This window comes from Hemitrygon akajei, chromosome 3, assembly GCF_048418815.1.
Source record: "Hemitrygon akajei chromosome 3, sHemAka1.3, whole genome shotgun sequence".
NCBI classification, from domain to species: Eukaryota; Metazoa; Chordata; class Chondrichthyes; order Myliobatiformes; family Dasyatidae; genus Hemitrygon; species Hemitrygon akajei.
Genome location: NC_133126.1, coordinates 112617110 through 112630853, shown reverse-complemented (window position 1 = coordinate 112630853; position 13744 = coordinate 112617110). Strand labels below are relative to the sequence as shown.

Below are 13744 nucleotides of genomic sequence, written 5' to 3'. Positions count from 1 at the left end.
GAGAGGGAGAGAGGGAGAGAGGGAGATTGAATTGACTTTATTACTAACATCCTTCATATGCATGAGGAGTAAAAATCTTTACGTTACATTTCTGTCTAAATGTGCAATTATAGTAATTTATAATAAATAGTACATACAACAGAATAGTCAGTATAACATAGAAATACAGTTGTGTCAGCATGAATTAAGCAGTCTGATGGCCTGGTGGAAGAAGCTGTCCCGGAGCCTGTTGGTCCTGACTTTTATGCTGCGGTACCGTTTCTCAGATAGTAGCAGCTGGAACAATTTGTGACTGGGGTAACTCGGGTCCCCAATTATCCTTTTTACACACCTATCTTTGTAAATGTCCTGAATAGTGGGAAGTTCACATCTACAGATGCACTGGGCTGTCCGCACCACTCTCTGCAGAATCCTGCGATTGAGGGAAGTACAGTTCCCATACCAGGCAGTGATGCAGCCAGTAAGGATGCTCACAATCGTTCCCCTATAGAAAGTTCTTAGAATTTGGGGGTCCATACCAAACTTCTTCAACTGTCTGAAGTGAAAGAGGTGCTGTTGTGCCTTTTTCACCACACAGCCAGTGTGTACAGACCATGTGAGATCATCCATGATGTTTGTGCTGAGGAACTTAAAGCTGTTCACCATCTCAACCCCAGATCCATTGATGCGAATAGGGGCTAGCATGTCTCCTTTCCTCCTGTAGTCCCTGACCAGCTCCTTTGTTTTTGTGACATTGAGGGAGAGGTTGTTTTCTTGACACCACTGTATCAGGGTGATGACTTCTTCTCTGTAGGCTGCCTCGTTATTATTTGAGATTAGGCCAATCATTGTAGTATCAGCAGTGAAGTTAATCAGCAGATTGGAACAGTGGGTGGCGACACAGTCAAGGGTATACAGAGAGTAAAGGAGGGGTGTTAGGACACTTCCCTGAAGGTCAGAGGGGCAGAATTGAGGGAGCCCACTCTTACCACCTGCCGGCAATCTGACAGGAAGTCCAGGATCCAGCTACGTAAGGCAAGGTGAAGGCCGAGGTCTCTAAGCTTCTTGTCAAGCCTGGAGGGAATTATGGTGTTGAATGCTGACTTGTATTCCAAGAACAGCATTTTCACATAAACGTCCTTCTTCTCCAGATGTGTAAGGACAGTGTGTAGAGCAGTGGCTATTGTGTCATCTGTCGACCAGTTGTGTTGGTAGGCGAATTGTAGGGGGTCCGGTGTGGGCGGTAGCAAGCTGCAGACATACTTGACCAGCCTCTGAAAGGGTTTGCCTATTATTAAGGTGAGTGCAACAGGAGGCCAGTCGTTCAGACATGTTGCTTTGGTCTTTTTTGGTACAGGGACAATGGTGGATAACTTGAAGCAGGAGGGCACTCTACACTGGGAGAGGGAGAGATTAAAAATGTCTGTAAACACACCTACCAGTTGTGCCACGCACATCTGAGTACCCGCCCTGGGATGCCGCCCGGTCCCGCAGACTTGCGACTGTCCACTCGTTGGAAACTCCTGCGTACTTCCGCCTCAGAGATGACCAAGTTGCTGGTTGCATCATCTGCAGGTCTCCTCAGCGGCTCAGTGTTGGTGACATCGAATCGAGCGTCACAAAGATTTAGCTGTAAGATGTAAAATGAACATGGGGACCCCAATCACAGGATTAGAAAACTGGAACACAACACACATAATTCAAACACTGCACAAAGATTAATTGGAATTTGAAAATCATCACAGAAGTTGTGTGACAGGAATTCGATAATAGTTTTAAGGTGAGGAATGTTGCGTGATGTGGAGATTGAAGGGTTCTAGACAGAGGCAATGCAGAAATTTTGGGAGTGAGATTGAATGTTTGATTAAGATAGAAAGAATGCACCGATGTGCAGGAGTGAAGCAGAGTAGGTGATCTGCCGTTGCCCTAGCAAGCTAAAAGGATGCAGGAGGTTTGAACTTCAAGATATGAGGTGGAATTGGAATTGGTTTATTATTGTTATATGTGCTGACATATTGTGAAAACCTTTGTTTGTGTACCACCCATGCAGTTCATGTCATACATAGGGCAATTGTCATCGAAAAGAAAACAGAATGCCAAATACAGGGAAAATGCAGTGGAGGCAGACAAATAAAGTGAAGGTAGTTGGTGTGATGTATTGCATTGCTGTCAGTGACAATTAGAGGCAAGGAGAGCTGAATGCATGCTTCAGCAACACTTACCTCTTTTGGTTGCTACACAAAGACTCTTCTCCTTATCTTCACTCCCTCATCTCTGTCCTTCCTACAGCACGTGGTGTTCTTCATTGCACGAATGATCGATTTGCTAGTCCCAGATGTGCCTGAGTCGGTAGAAATAAAGATGAAGCGGGAACAGTACATGGCAAAGCAAGCCCTAGCTGACAACCAGGTAATTCTATCAAGGAACCCGTGTACTTTGTAGCAGAAAAAATGAACTGCGAGAAACTGCGAGCATGAGATTGTGGTGAGAGTTACTTGTGGAGATTTTTTAAAAAAGTGAGTGGAACCTGTCAGGACTTTCTGCGGCACCTGAAATTGTTTCGGTTATTAGGCGTTTGACAAAGGCCAATTAAAAAGAAGAGCTATTATGTGAGTGGGTCAGGGTTAGAATGGGGAGCTGAGGCCTTGGTACAAGAGGTTTTGGCAAGAAGAGGCAGAAGCTAAGGTAAGTTTCTTTCCTTCCTATTGTACAGTTAAAGCAGTGGGAATGACAATCAAATCAATGGACGGCTCATCTTGTAGGATGTGGGAAGACAGGGAGACATCCGGTATCACCGATGACAACCCCTGCAAGAAGTGAACCAGTTGCAGCATCTTGTAGACCACCTTAGGGAACTGGAGCTGGAACTGAATGACCTTCGGGCTCATTCGGAAGTCAGAGCGGTTGATTTCTAAGAGGTGCGTTAATAGGTAGGTTGTTGCACCTGAGGTGAAGCATATAGGTAACAGGGTGACTGTCAGGAGAGGGTAAGGGGATGGACAGTCAGGGCAGGGTAGGCCTTTTGCCATTGCCCCCAACAATAAATATATTGTTTTGGATACTATCGGGGTGCGGTGGAGGGGGTGTGGAATGACCTAGCAGTGGAAAACCACAGCAGTCAGGTCTCTGGCACTGAATCTGGCTCTGTGACTTAGAAGGGAAAGAGAGTGAAGAGGCAGTCAGAGGTGATAGGGGATTCATTGGTTAGGGGAACAGTCAGGAGATTCTGTGGATGAGAACAAGATTTCCGGATGGTATCTTGCCTTCCAGATGCCAGGGTCAGGGACATGTCAGATTGGGTCCATAGTTTAAGAGGAAGGGTGAGCAGCCTGAGGTCATGACCTATGTCAGCAGCAGAAAAGCACCAACTTAATTCAGTGACCAATTCATTCGGTACGGGAGGCACCTGATTAACTGACCACTGAGTGTATAAGGGTGGAACTGACAAATGAGAAAAGGACGATCATGCCAGTGGGATTATATAATACCAATAGTTGTTGGCATTTAAAGGAGCAGATTTGTAGAGAGAGATAGCAGGCAGTTGCAAGAAAAATAAGCTTGTAATGTTAGGTGATTTTAGCTTTCCACAACATTGACTGAGGTTCCCACCCTGTAAGAGGACTGGGTGGAAAAGAGTTTGCCAGATGTGTTCAGGAAAGTTTCCTTAATATATTGAGAGTAGAGGTTGCACGTTCCTGTTAGAATCGAATGTAAGCCTAATAGGTTTAGGGAGCCTAGGTTTTTGACGGATATTGAGGTCTGGTTAAGGAGGAGGAGGTGCATAGCATTTATTATATAGGCAGCAGATGTCTGCGTGGATTTTAGCAAGGCCTTTGATGCATGGGAAGCTGGTCCAGAAGCTTGGCATTCAAGAGAAGCCGGGGAGTGGTAGTGGATGGTTGCATCTGAGACTGGAGGCCGGTGACTAGTGGTGTGCCACAGTGATCAGTGCTGTTTGTCGTCTATATCAACAATCTGGATCAGCAAATTTGTGGATAATAGTAAGATTGTGGAAGCCGACAGCAAGGACGCCAATCAAAGTTTGCTGTAGGATCTGGTCCAGCTTGACAAGTGGGCTGGAAAATAGCAGATGAAATTTAATGCAGACAAGTGTGAGGTGTTGCACTTTAGGAGGACAAACCAGGGTAGGACTTGTGTGGTGAATGGTCGGGCACTCAGGAAAGTGATAGGACAAAGGGATTGTGGAATACAGATCCATAATCCCTGAATGCGATGTCACAGGTAGATAGTGTCATAAGGAGAGCCTTTGCCACATTGACCGCCATGAATGAGAGTCTTGCGTACAGGAGTTGGGATATTATAGAGAAAGATTAGTTAGATTAGGATCTTTATTCTCCGGGTCATAGGAGAATTTAATGGGGTTAGATAGAGTTGATAGAGACAAAATTAAGATGGGTATAGATCGGTTAAATGCATGCAAGATGAGGTTGTGTGAGACTAGAACTAGAGATCAAAGGTTAAGGGTGAAAGGAGAAATATTTAAGGGGAAGCTGAAGTGGAACTTCACTCAGAACATGGTGCAGGTGTCAGTGCAACCAGGGGGTGTGGGTTCAACTGCAACATTTAACGGTTTGGATAGGTACATGAATGAGAGAGGTATGGAGCTATGGCCCAGGTGTGGGTCGATATGAGTCGGCAGAGTAACAGTTTGGCACAAACTAAATGGGCCAAAGGGCCTGTTTCTGTGCTGTAGTGCTCTATGACTCCAGAAGAACTCACTGAGTCAGGCAGCATCTGAGTGTGTGTCAACGTTTTGGGCTTCTTGTCAATGTTGTCAGGTAGTCAGTGAATCCCAGTTTGAATCATGTAAAATTCTGATGGGCTATCTGCTGGTTTATAACTTCAGAAATATTATATTCCATCAAATAGACAATAATTCTTTGCCTGATCCCATAAATTTCCTGAATTCCAATGGAAACGAACAGGTGAAGCGGCTCTGACTGTGGGAATTATAGACCTGCTCCAGATATTCTTTCAAGTCCAATAGCATCAAACTTTCCTGTAAGCATGTGTGCCACATAATTTGGGCATTCTGTTGAATTGACTAAAATTCAACCCAAACTAACTGTGAATAGAATAAGAAGAGTGTAAAAATTGTAATTTCATGCATTCCTCTCTGAATGTTTCTCCCACATTCCAGTAGGTGGTGTCATTGAGCAAAATATAGAGATTAATTCTATGTACAGTATATGTCAGCGAGTCCCTGGTTAAGAGTGGAGCTTCCTGATCAAAGAGGAAGTGACCAGAACGCTTCATACTTAAAGGAGGAGACACAGATTATCCCACTTAGGAGGAGGGATAAGAGTCTCCCTGCTTAGAGGAACAGAGGGGGGAGCTCCCTGATAAATTATTGGGAGACGGAGAGAATTCCTGCTTAAAGAAGAGGAAAGGGTTCAAAAGTTCAAAGTAAATTTATATGTCACCATACACAGCCAGCGTAAGATTCATTTTCTTGTAGGCATACTCAATAAATCCATTAATAGAATAATAACCGTAACAGAGTCAATGGAAGACCGCACCAACTTGGGCATTGAGCCAGTGTGAAAAAGACAACAAAAAGTGTACAGACACAAAAAGAAAGTAGCAATAATAAGTAAATAAGTATTGAGTGTATGAGACAAAGAGTCCTTAAAAGTGACTCCATAGTTTGTAGGAACATTTAAATGATGAGACAAGTGAAACTGAGTGAAGTTATCCCCTTCGGTTCAAGAGCCTGATGACTGAGGGGTATCAGATCTGGTGATTTTCGATTTGCAGGTTCTTTTAGAAGTCCAAGAATTAGTTGAAAACTTGTGGATTTGCTATATTGTTTATTTAAAGTTTAAACAAAGAACAGGCACAAAGCATATGACACTAAAGGAAAGAACTTGGAACAAGGACAAAGACATAATCAACCATGGTGAATTTTGCAGAGACAGACACTTCTATACCAAGCTAAGGCAAATTCCTAGGATGAGTGAAGGGCCTATTAGAAGACACGCAGGCATAGCATGTTTAACAACTAACCAATGAAAAATGACAGATGATAAACTTATATACCTTTGCCACCAGTAGGTGGAGTCTAACACCACATATTGTGAAAATACAAGTTAAAAATGCAAATTATTAGTAAAACTACAATTTTGATCTTGTTACAACTTATTAATTCAACTAATACCTTATTAAAAGCATAAAAACTGATGCCAACAATTCCTCTTTGATCCTAAATCACACATTTAGAATAATTACATCTGAAAATTCAGAGGCAGAAAAAACTTGAAATATCTACATTACAGAGTAATAAAAAGCTAGTTCAGTTGTACAATATTGAAGAATATATACAGTATATGTTCTTCTAAGCAATTATTGCATTACATCATAATTGGATACATCTGGCATGCTCATACAAATTTGGATTACTATATTCTGGTGATGATCATCTTCAAAATAAACATTAAAAATGTAGATTATGATCATGCATATTATATATTGAAATTTAGTACTGAGTAACCCCAGCTCCCAAGACAGAAATGAATCTAACTAAAGAAATCCCATGATTCAGTTTGATGTAGTTTAGTAGCTACTTTACAAATGTGGTCAGCCATTGGTTATGTCTGGGACTACAATGTTCCAGAGATTGACTGTCCTCTGGGTGACAGAATGGCCAATTAGTTGAGCTTTTGCCTCTCATCTCTAGTGACACAGGTTCCAAGTTTGCATGTGCTCCCTGTGACCACAGGGCTTCCCTCAGGCGCTCTGCTTTCCTCCTGCTTTCTGAAGACACTATTAAAAGACCTAGATTCAATGAGATTTCCATCATTCTTCTAAACTCCAGAGCCGTCAAACACTTCATTCCCAGGATCATTCTGTGAACCTTCTCTGGACTCTATCCAATGCTAGCTCATTCTTTCTTTGATATGGGTCCCAATAACCAAAGTCACCTTTATTTCCTCTCTTTACCTCCTGCCAGTCAGCCAATTTTCTGTCCATGCTTGGATCTTTCCTGTGATACCCTGGGCTCTTATCTTGTTTAGCCACCTCATGTGTGGGACTTTGTCAAAGGCCTTCTGAAAATCCAAGTAAGCAAAAACCACTGGCTCTCCTTTGTCTAGCCTGTCTGTTATTTCAAACAGATTTGTGAGGAAGTTTTCTCCTAAAGGAAACAATGCTAACTCCAACTCAAGTTGGAGGAACAACACCTTATATACCGGCTGGGTAGCCTCCAACCTGATGGCATGAACATTGACTTCTCTAACTTCCGTTAATGCCCCTCCTCCCCTTCTTACCCCATCCCTGATATATTTAGTTTTTTCCCCCTCTTTTTTTTCTCTCTCTGCCCTTCACTCTGCCTGTTCTCCATCTCCCTCTGGTGCTCCCCTCCCCCTTTCTTTCTCCTGAGGCCTCCCGTCCCATGATCCTTTCCCTTCTCCAGCTCTGTATCCCTTTTGCCAATCACCTTTCCGGCTCTCAGCTTCACCCCACCCCCTCCGGTCTTCTCCTATCATTTCGCATTTCCCCCTCCCCCTCCTACTTTCAAATCTCTTGCTATCTTTCCTTTCAGTTAGTCCTGATGAAGGGTCTCAGCCCAAAACGTTGACAGTGCTTCTCCTTATAGATGCTGCCTGGCCTGCTGTGTTCCACCAGCATTTTGTGTGTGTTGCTTGAATTTCCAGCATCTGCAGATTTCCTCGTGAATGCTAACTTCATCCTATTTTATCATGTGCTTCCATGTACCCATAAGCTCATCTTTAATAATGGACTCTACCATCTTACCAACCACTGAAGTCAGGATAACTTTTGCTTCTCTATCTTAAAGAGTGGTGTGACATTTGTAATTTTCCAATCCTCCAGAACCATTCCAGACTCTAGTGATTCTTAAAAGTTCACTACTAATGCCTCCACCATCTCCACCATATTTTGAATTCCACCAGGTGGTGGAATTATTGGGAACAGCGGAAGAATAGGTTCAAAGGAAAATTAGCGAGGAAAAAGATTGCCATGTGAGCTGGCACAGTCTTGATGGGTTGAATGGCATGCATGTCATAAAGAAATATAGAACAGTTTGTAATATATGGAACAATTTCATCCACATCTCAGTTATAATTACCCACTTATCTGTCTCCACTCATTCAAGACTCTCCCATCAGTGAAAACATCTCAACATTTACCCTGAGGGAGATATGTGCCCTTAAGGACATTTTCAACCTCTCACTGATATGGTCAGAAGTTACCACCTGTTTCAAAAGAGCAGCAATGATACTAGTGCCCAAGAAGAGTAGTGTGGGTTGCTTTAATGACTATCATCCAGCAGTACCCACCTGTACAGTGATGAAATGCTTTGAGATGCTGGTCATGGCCACAATCAACTCCTGCCCCAGCAAGGACCTGGACCCACTGCAATTTGCCTTTTGCCACGTAATTTCAATGGCTCATTGCACGGCCTTGCATCACCTGGACAATACAAACTAGACATTGCTGTTCATTGACTATAGCTCAGCATTTAACACCATCATTCCCACAGTCTTGGTCAATAAGCTACAGATCCCGGGCCTCTGTACCTCCCTCTGCAACTGAATCCTTGACTTCCTAACCAGAAGACCACTATCTATGTGGACTAGTAATAATATCTCCCTCTCACTGACAATCAACATTGACGCACCTCAGAGATATGTGCTTAGCCCACTGACCTACTCTCTCTATACCCGTGACTGTGTGGCTAGGCATAGCTCAAATGCCATCTATAAATTTGCTGATGATACACCCATTGTTGGTCAAAACACAGATGGAGATGAGAAGGCGTACAGGAGCAGATATACCAGCTAGTTGAGTGGTGTCGCAGCAACAACCTTGCACTCAATGACCAAAGAGCTGATTGTGGATTTCAGGAAGGGTAAGATGAGGGAATAAGAACCAATCCTCAGAGTGGAGAGAATGATCAGTTTCAAGTTCCTGGCTGTCAGGATCTCTGAGGATCTAACCAGATCCCTATGTATTGATACAGCTATAAAGAAGACAAGACAGTGGCTATACCCCACTCGGAGTTTGAGGAGATTTGTTTTGGCACCTAAAACACTCAAACTTACAGATGTAACATGGAGAGCATTCTAACAGGTTCATCACTGTCTGGTAGTATGGGGGGTGGGGGGGGGGCTACTGCACAAGATCAACAGAAGCAACAGGAAGTTGTAAAATTATTCAGCTCCACCTTGGATACTAGCTTCTGTAGTGTTCAAGACAGCTTCAAAGAATGGTGCATCAGAACGGCAGTGTCCATTATTAAGGACACCATCACCCAGGACATGCCCTCTTCTCATTGTTACCATCAGGAAGGAGGTACAGAAGCCTGAAGGCACATACTCAGCAATTCAGGAACAATTTCTTCCTCTCTGCCGTCCGATTCCTGAATGGACATTGAACCCATGAACACTACCTCACTTTTTTTAGAATATTATTTCTGTTTTAGCACTATTCTTAAGTACTACTTGGAGTGCTACTCCTGGAGGTTTCATTATATGACTTCTGTGCATTTTTCTTGCTCCATCTATTTTTATACCTAATGATGAGAAAAAGAATATTTTTTTACTTTTCTTTTCTGATTTTTATTTCTCCTGCATCATAAGGAAATTAATAAATTCCTGGAACATGCAAAACACGCTGGAGGAACTCAGCAGGTCAGGCAGCATCCATAGAAACGAGCAGTCAACGTTTCGGGCCATGACCCCCCGACAGGACCGAAGAGGGAAGGGCAGGGGCCCTATAAAGAAGGTGGGGGGAGGGTGGGAAGGAGAAGGCCGATAGGTGCCAGGTCAAAAACCAATAAGAGGAAAGATCAAAGGGTGGGGGGGAGGGGAAGCAGGGAGGGGATAGGCAGGAAAGGTGAAGAAGGAATGTAAGGGGAAAGCACTATGGGTGGTAGAAGGAGGCAGAATCATGAGAGAGGCAGCTGGAGGAAGAGGCAGAGTGAAAGTGGGATGGTGGAAGGGAGGGGGAGGGAATTACCGGAAGTTGGAGAATTCGATATTCATACCAAGGGGCTGGAGACTACCCAGACAGTATATTAGGTGTTGCTCCTCCAACCTGAGTTTGGCCTCATCATGGCAGTAGAGGAGGCCATGTATGGACATATCCGAATGGGAATGTGAAGCAGAGTTGAAGTGGGTGGCAAACGTGAGATTCTGTCTGTTGTGGTGGATGGAGCGGAGGTGCTCGACAAAGTGGTCCCCCCATCTGTTCTAGGACATCTCAAATGTCCTCTTTCTTTAAGAATTGTGGTTTCCTTTCTGCCATCATCAATGATGCCCTCACCCACATCTCCTCCATTTCCCACACTTCAGCCCTCACCCCATCCTCCCGTCACCACAACAGGGACCGAGTTCCCCTTGTCCCCTTGTTTCCCTCCCTGCTTCCCCTCCCCCACCCCTTGATCTTTCCTCTGACACCTACCAGCCTTCTCCTTCCCACTCTCCCCCCACCCCTGCCCCCTCCCTCTTCAGTCCTGTCGAAGGGTCTCGGCCCAAAACATTGACTGTTTGTTTCCACGGATGCTGCCCGACCTGCTGAGTTACTCCAGTGTGTTGTGCGTGTTGCTTTGACCCCAGCATCTGCGGAATATTTTGTGTTTAATAAATTCCTGGAGCCTGCAGGATGCGCCTAAGGAACTGGTAACCCTGTCTAAGGAGCAAATTTCTGCAGTTAATATCTGCCTGGTTTGCAGGGAAGCATTCAAACAGATGCACACTGGACTGGTGAAAACAAAACACCCTAACCTTTATTGTGCATCTCCAGAGTTGGTTCTAACCCCTTCCAGCGCCACAATGCCTCGTTCATCTGCCTTTCTCTATTTCTAGCCTTGTGTCTGTCTCCAAATGTAATCATGTCATTTCTGGTATCCATTCCTTCAATTCTTTCCCAACACCTCACCATCTCTTTATCTCTTATTTAAGACACTCCTTAAACATTACAATAGACAATAGACAATAGGTGCAGAAGTAGACCATTTGGCCCTTCGAGCCTGCACCGCCATTCTGAGATCATGGCTGATCTCAGAATTTAGATTACCTCTAAATAAGGAAACAAAATATGCTTGAAATGTAAATGAAAAGCAAATTGCTGGTTTAGGTGCAAGGCATCGTTAACAGAGTTAATACACAAACTCCCACAGCCCCCGACGACCCTGTGATTTCAGTCTCTGAGGCTGACATGAGGAGCATCCTTCAGGAGGGTGAACCCTGGCCAGGACAGGGTTCATGGCTGGATACTGAAGACCTGAGCTGATCATCTGGCTGGACGGTACACTGAGATCTTTAACCTCTTGCTTCAGCAGTCTGAGATACCCACCTGCTACAAGCAGGCTTCAATTATACTGGTGGTAACCCGCCTGAAAGACTATTGTCCAGTAGTACTTACATCCGCTGTGCTTGGGATGTTGTTTATGAAACAAATCAACTCCTGTCTGAGGAGTGACTTGGATCCGTTTCAGTTTGCCTACTGTCACAACACGTCCACAGTAGATGCCATTTCATTGGCTCTTCACTCGATCCTGGAACATTGGACGCAAAGATCCATAGGATCCATCAGGATGCTCTTCATTGACTACAGCTATGCATTCATTATTATCTCTTCAAAACTAATTAATAAACTCCAAGATCTAGGCCTCAATACCTCCTTGTGCAATTGGATCCTCTATTTCCTCCTTTGCAGACCCCAGTCAGTTTGGATTGGCTACAACATCTCCTCCACAATCTCCATCAGCACAGATGCACCTCAAGGATGTGTGCCTAGCCCCCTGATCTACTCACTTTACACTTATCTCTGTGTGTCATAGCACAGCTCCAGTGTCGTATTCAAGTTTGCTGATGTTACTGGCTGAAGGAAAGGTGGTGATGAATCAATGTATGGGAGAGAGATTGAAAGTCTAGCTGAGTTGTGCCACAACAACAGCCTCTCACTCATTGTCGGTAAGACTAAGAAACTGACTATTCACTGCAGGAAGATGAAACCAGAGGTTCATGAGCCAGTTCTCATCAGGGAAATCAGAGGTGGAGAGGGTCAGCAACTTTAACTTCATTTCAGAGGACCTGTCCTAGGTCCCACACATAAGTGCCATTACAAAGAAGGCACAACAGCACCTCTATTTACTTAGAAGTTTGTGAAGCTTTGGCACGTTATTGTCACTGACAAGCTTCTATAGATGTGTAATGGAGAGAATACTGACTGGTTACATCACAGCCTGGTATTGAAACACCAATGCCCTTAAACAGAAAAGCCCATTTAAAAAAAGTGGATACAACCCAGTCCATGGCAGGTGAAGCCCTCCCCTCCACTGAGCACATCCACATGAGGCAGTGTCCCAGGAGGTCCCAATGAGGACCTTCACCACCAATGTCATGTTCCCTTCTTGCTGATGCCATCAGGAAGGAGGTACAAGAGCCTTAGCACCCACACCATCAAGTTCAGGGACAGTCATTACCCCTTGGCTATCAGGCTCCTGAACCAGAGGGAATAACAGCACTCAATCCCAGCACTGAACTGTTCCTAGAACCCGTGGACTCAGTTTCAAGGACTCTCATTCTCACCCTCTCTATATTTTTTGCTAATTTATTGTTTTGATTCATTTTTTTGTATTTGCACAGTTTGTTGTCTTTGCATGTGTTACTTTTTCCTATTTGTTTTGTGTGTTTTTTTTCATTGATTCTATGGCATTTCTTTGTATCTACGGTGAATGCCCACAAGAAAATAGTATCTCAGGGTTGTATATAGTGACATATCTGTACTCTGCAGTTTTTGAACTTTCAGGTCGACAAGATTTTTGTTTTTTCTTTTCCCCCTGCTTTCAACTTTTGTTTGGTAACGGTCCTGCACAAGTGCCTTGGGAATATTTAGTGTTGAATGCATGGGCCAGAATTAATGTTAGCTGACAGCAGTTTCCCTTGTGGTATTTTCACAACTGCATGCCACTGCTGTGTACGTGACCTTCTGTCAGGGTTTGTATGTACATCCTTAGCCTTTGGACGAAAAACGTGCTCACAAGGCACTGAGAGTTCGTTGCGGTTTACAGTTCAAATACAAAACTCTATTTAAGAGTCTTTTCTACAGCAGAGGCAACCAGGCAGCTTGATACCTTCCCAGATCTCCCATTCTGCGTGAGGAGATGTCTCAGTACGTATGAGGGGTATGAACACAACAGATGGGAACCGAGAGGAGAGGGCACTGGTGCAAAGCCGAGGGTATAGTTGAAGACTTACAACATATAGAAAGGCAGAGGGAACTGCAGAGAGAAACAGGCAGGGGCAGAAGGAAGCAGAGGGTGCAGGTGTTATGTTTGTAACTACAAAATATGAAACTAATTCAAAGGAACAAAAGAGCTGAGAGATGTTACAAAGTTCATGTTTACTTTAAATGAGGCAAGTACATATCGCATGGTAACATCATGACATATGCAATTCACTTATTTTTACATATAACCCATAATGAGTGATTAAACAATGCTTAATTAAATAATAAATTTACAATACTACTCAAACATTTCTTAAATATTAAATACACAACACTCCTCTCTGCTTAGCTATAAACTCCAACTCAATATAGAATGCATCTCAACTCAGTATACTATATAGTACAACTAGTATATACAGACATCCACAGCACAGCACATTTTAAATTGTCCCATTGAGGCCTAAAGATTTAATCGCTGTGGAGGATTCCTTACTCTCGTGGAATAGCATCTTTCCTGACAAGGGAGATCACTCTGCTTGGCAGATGTCTG

General features: G+C 43.8%; 1 protein-coding gene across 6 annotated transcripts in view; it reads left to right on the top strand.

The window, feature by feature from the left end:
- LOC140725299 (anoctamin-7-like) overlaps nucleotides 1-13744 on the top strand; it is a 209795-nt gene that overhangs the window by 184404 nt on the left and 11647 nt on the right. For all 6 annotated transcript variants that reach the window (XR_012098312.1, XM_073040598.1, XM_073040599.1 and 3 more), the window contains one exon: nucleotides 2269-2388. Coding sequence is in view for 5 of the 6 variants with exons in the window: in XM_073040598.1 (XP_072896699.1) it covers nucleotides 2269-2388 (120 nt within the window). In the remaining variant the exon portion in view is untranslated. The remainder of the gene's footprint in view (nucleotides 1-2268; nucleotides 2389-13744) is intronic.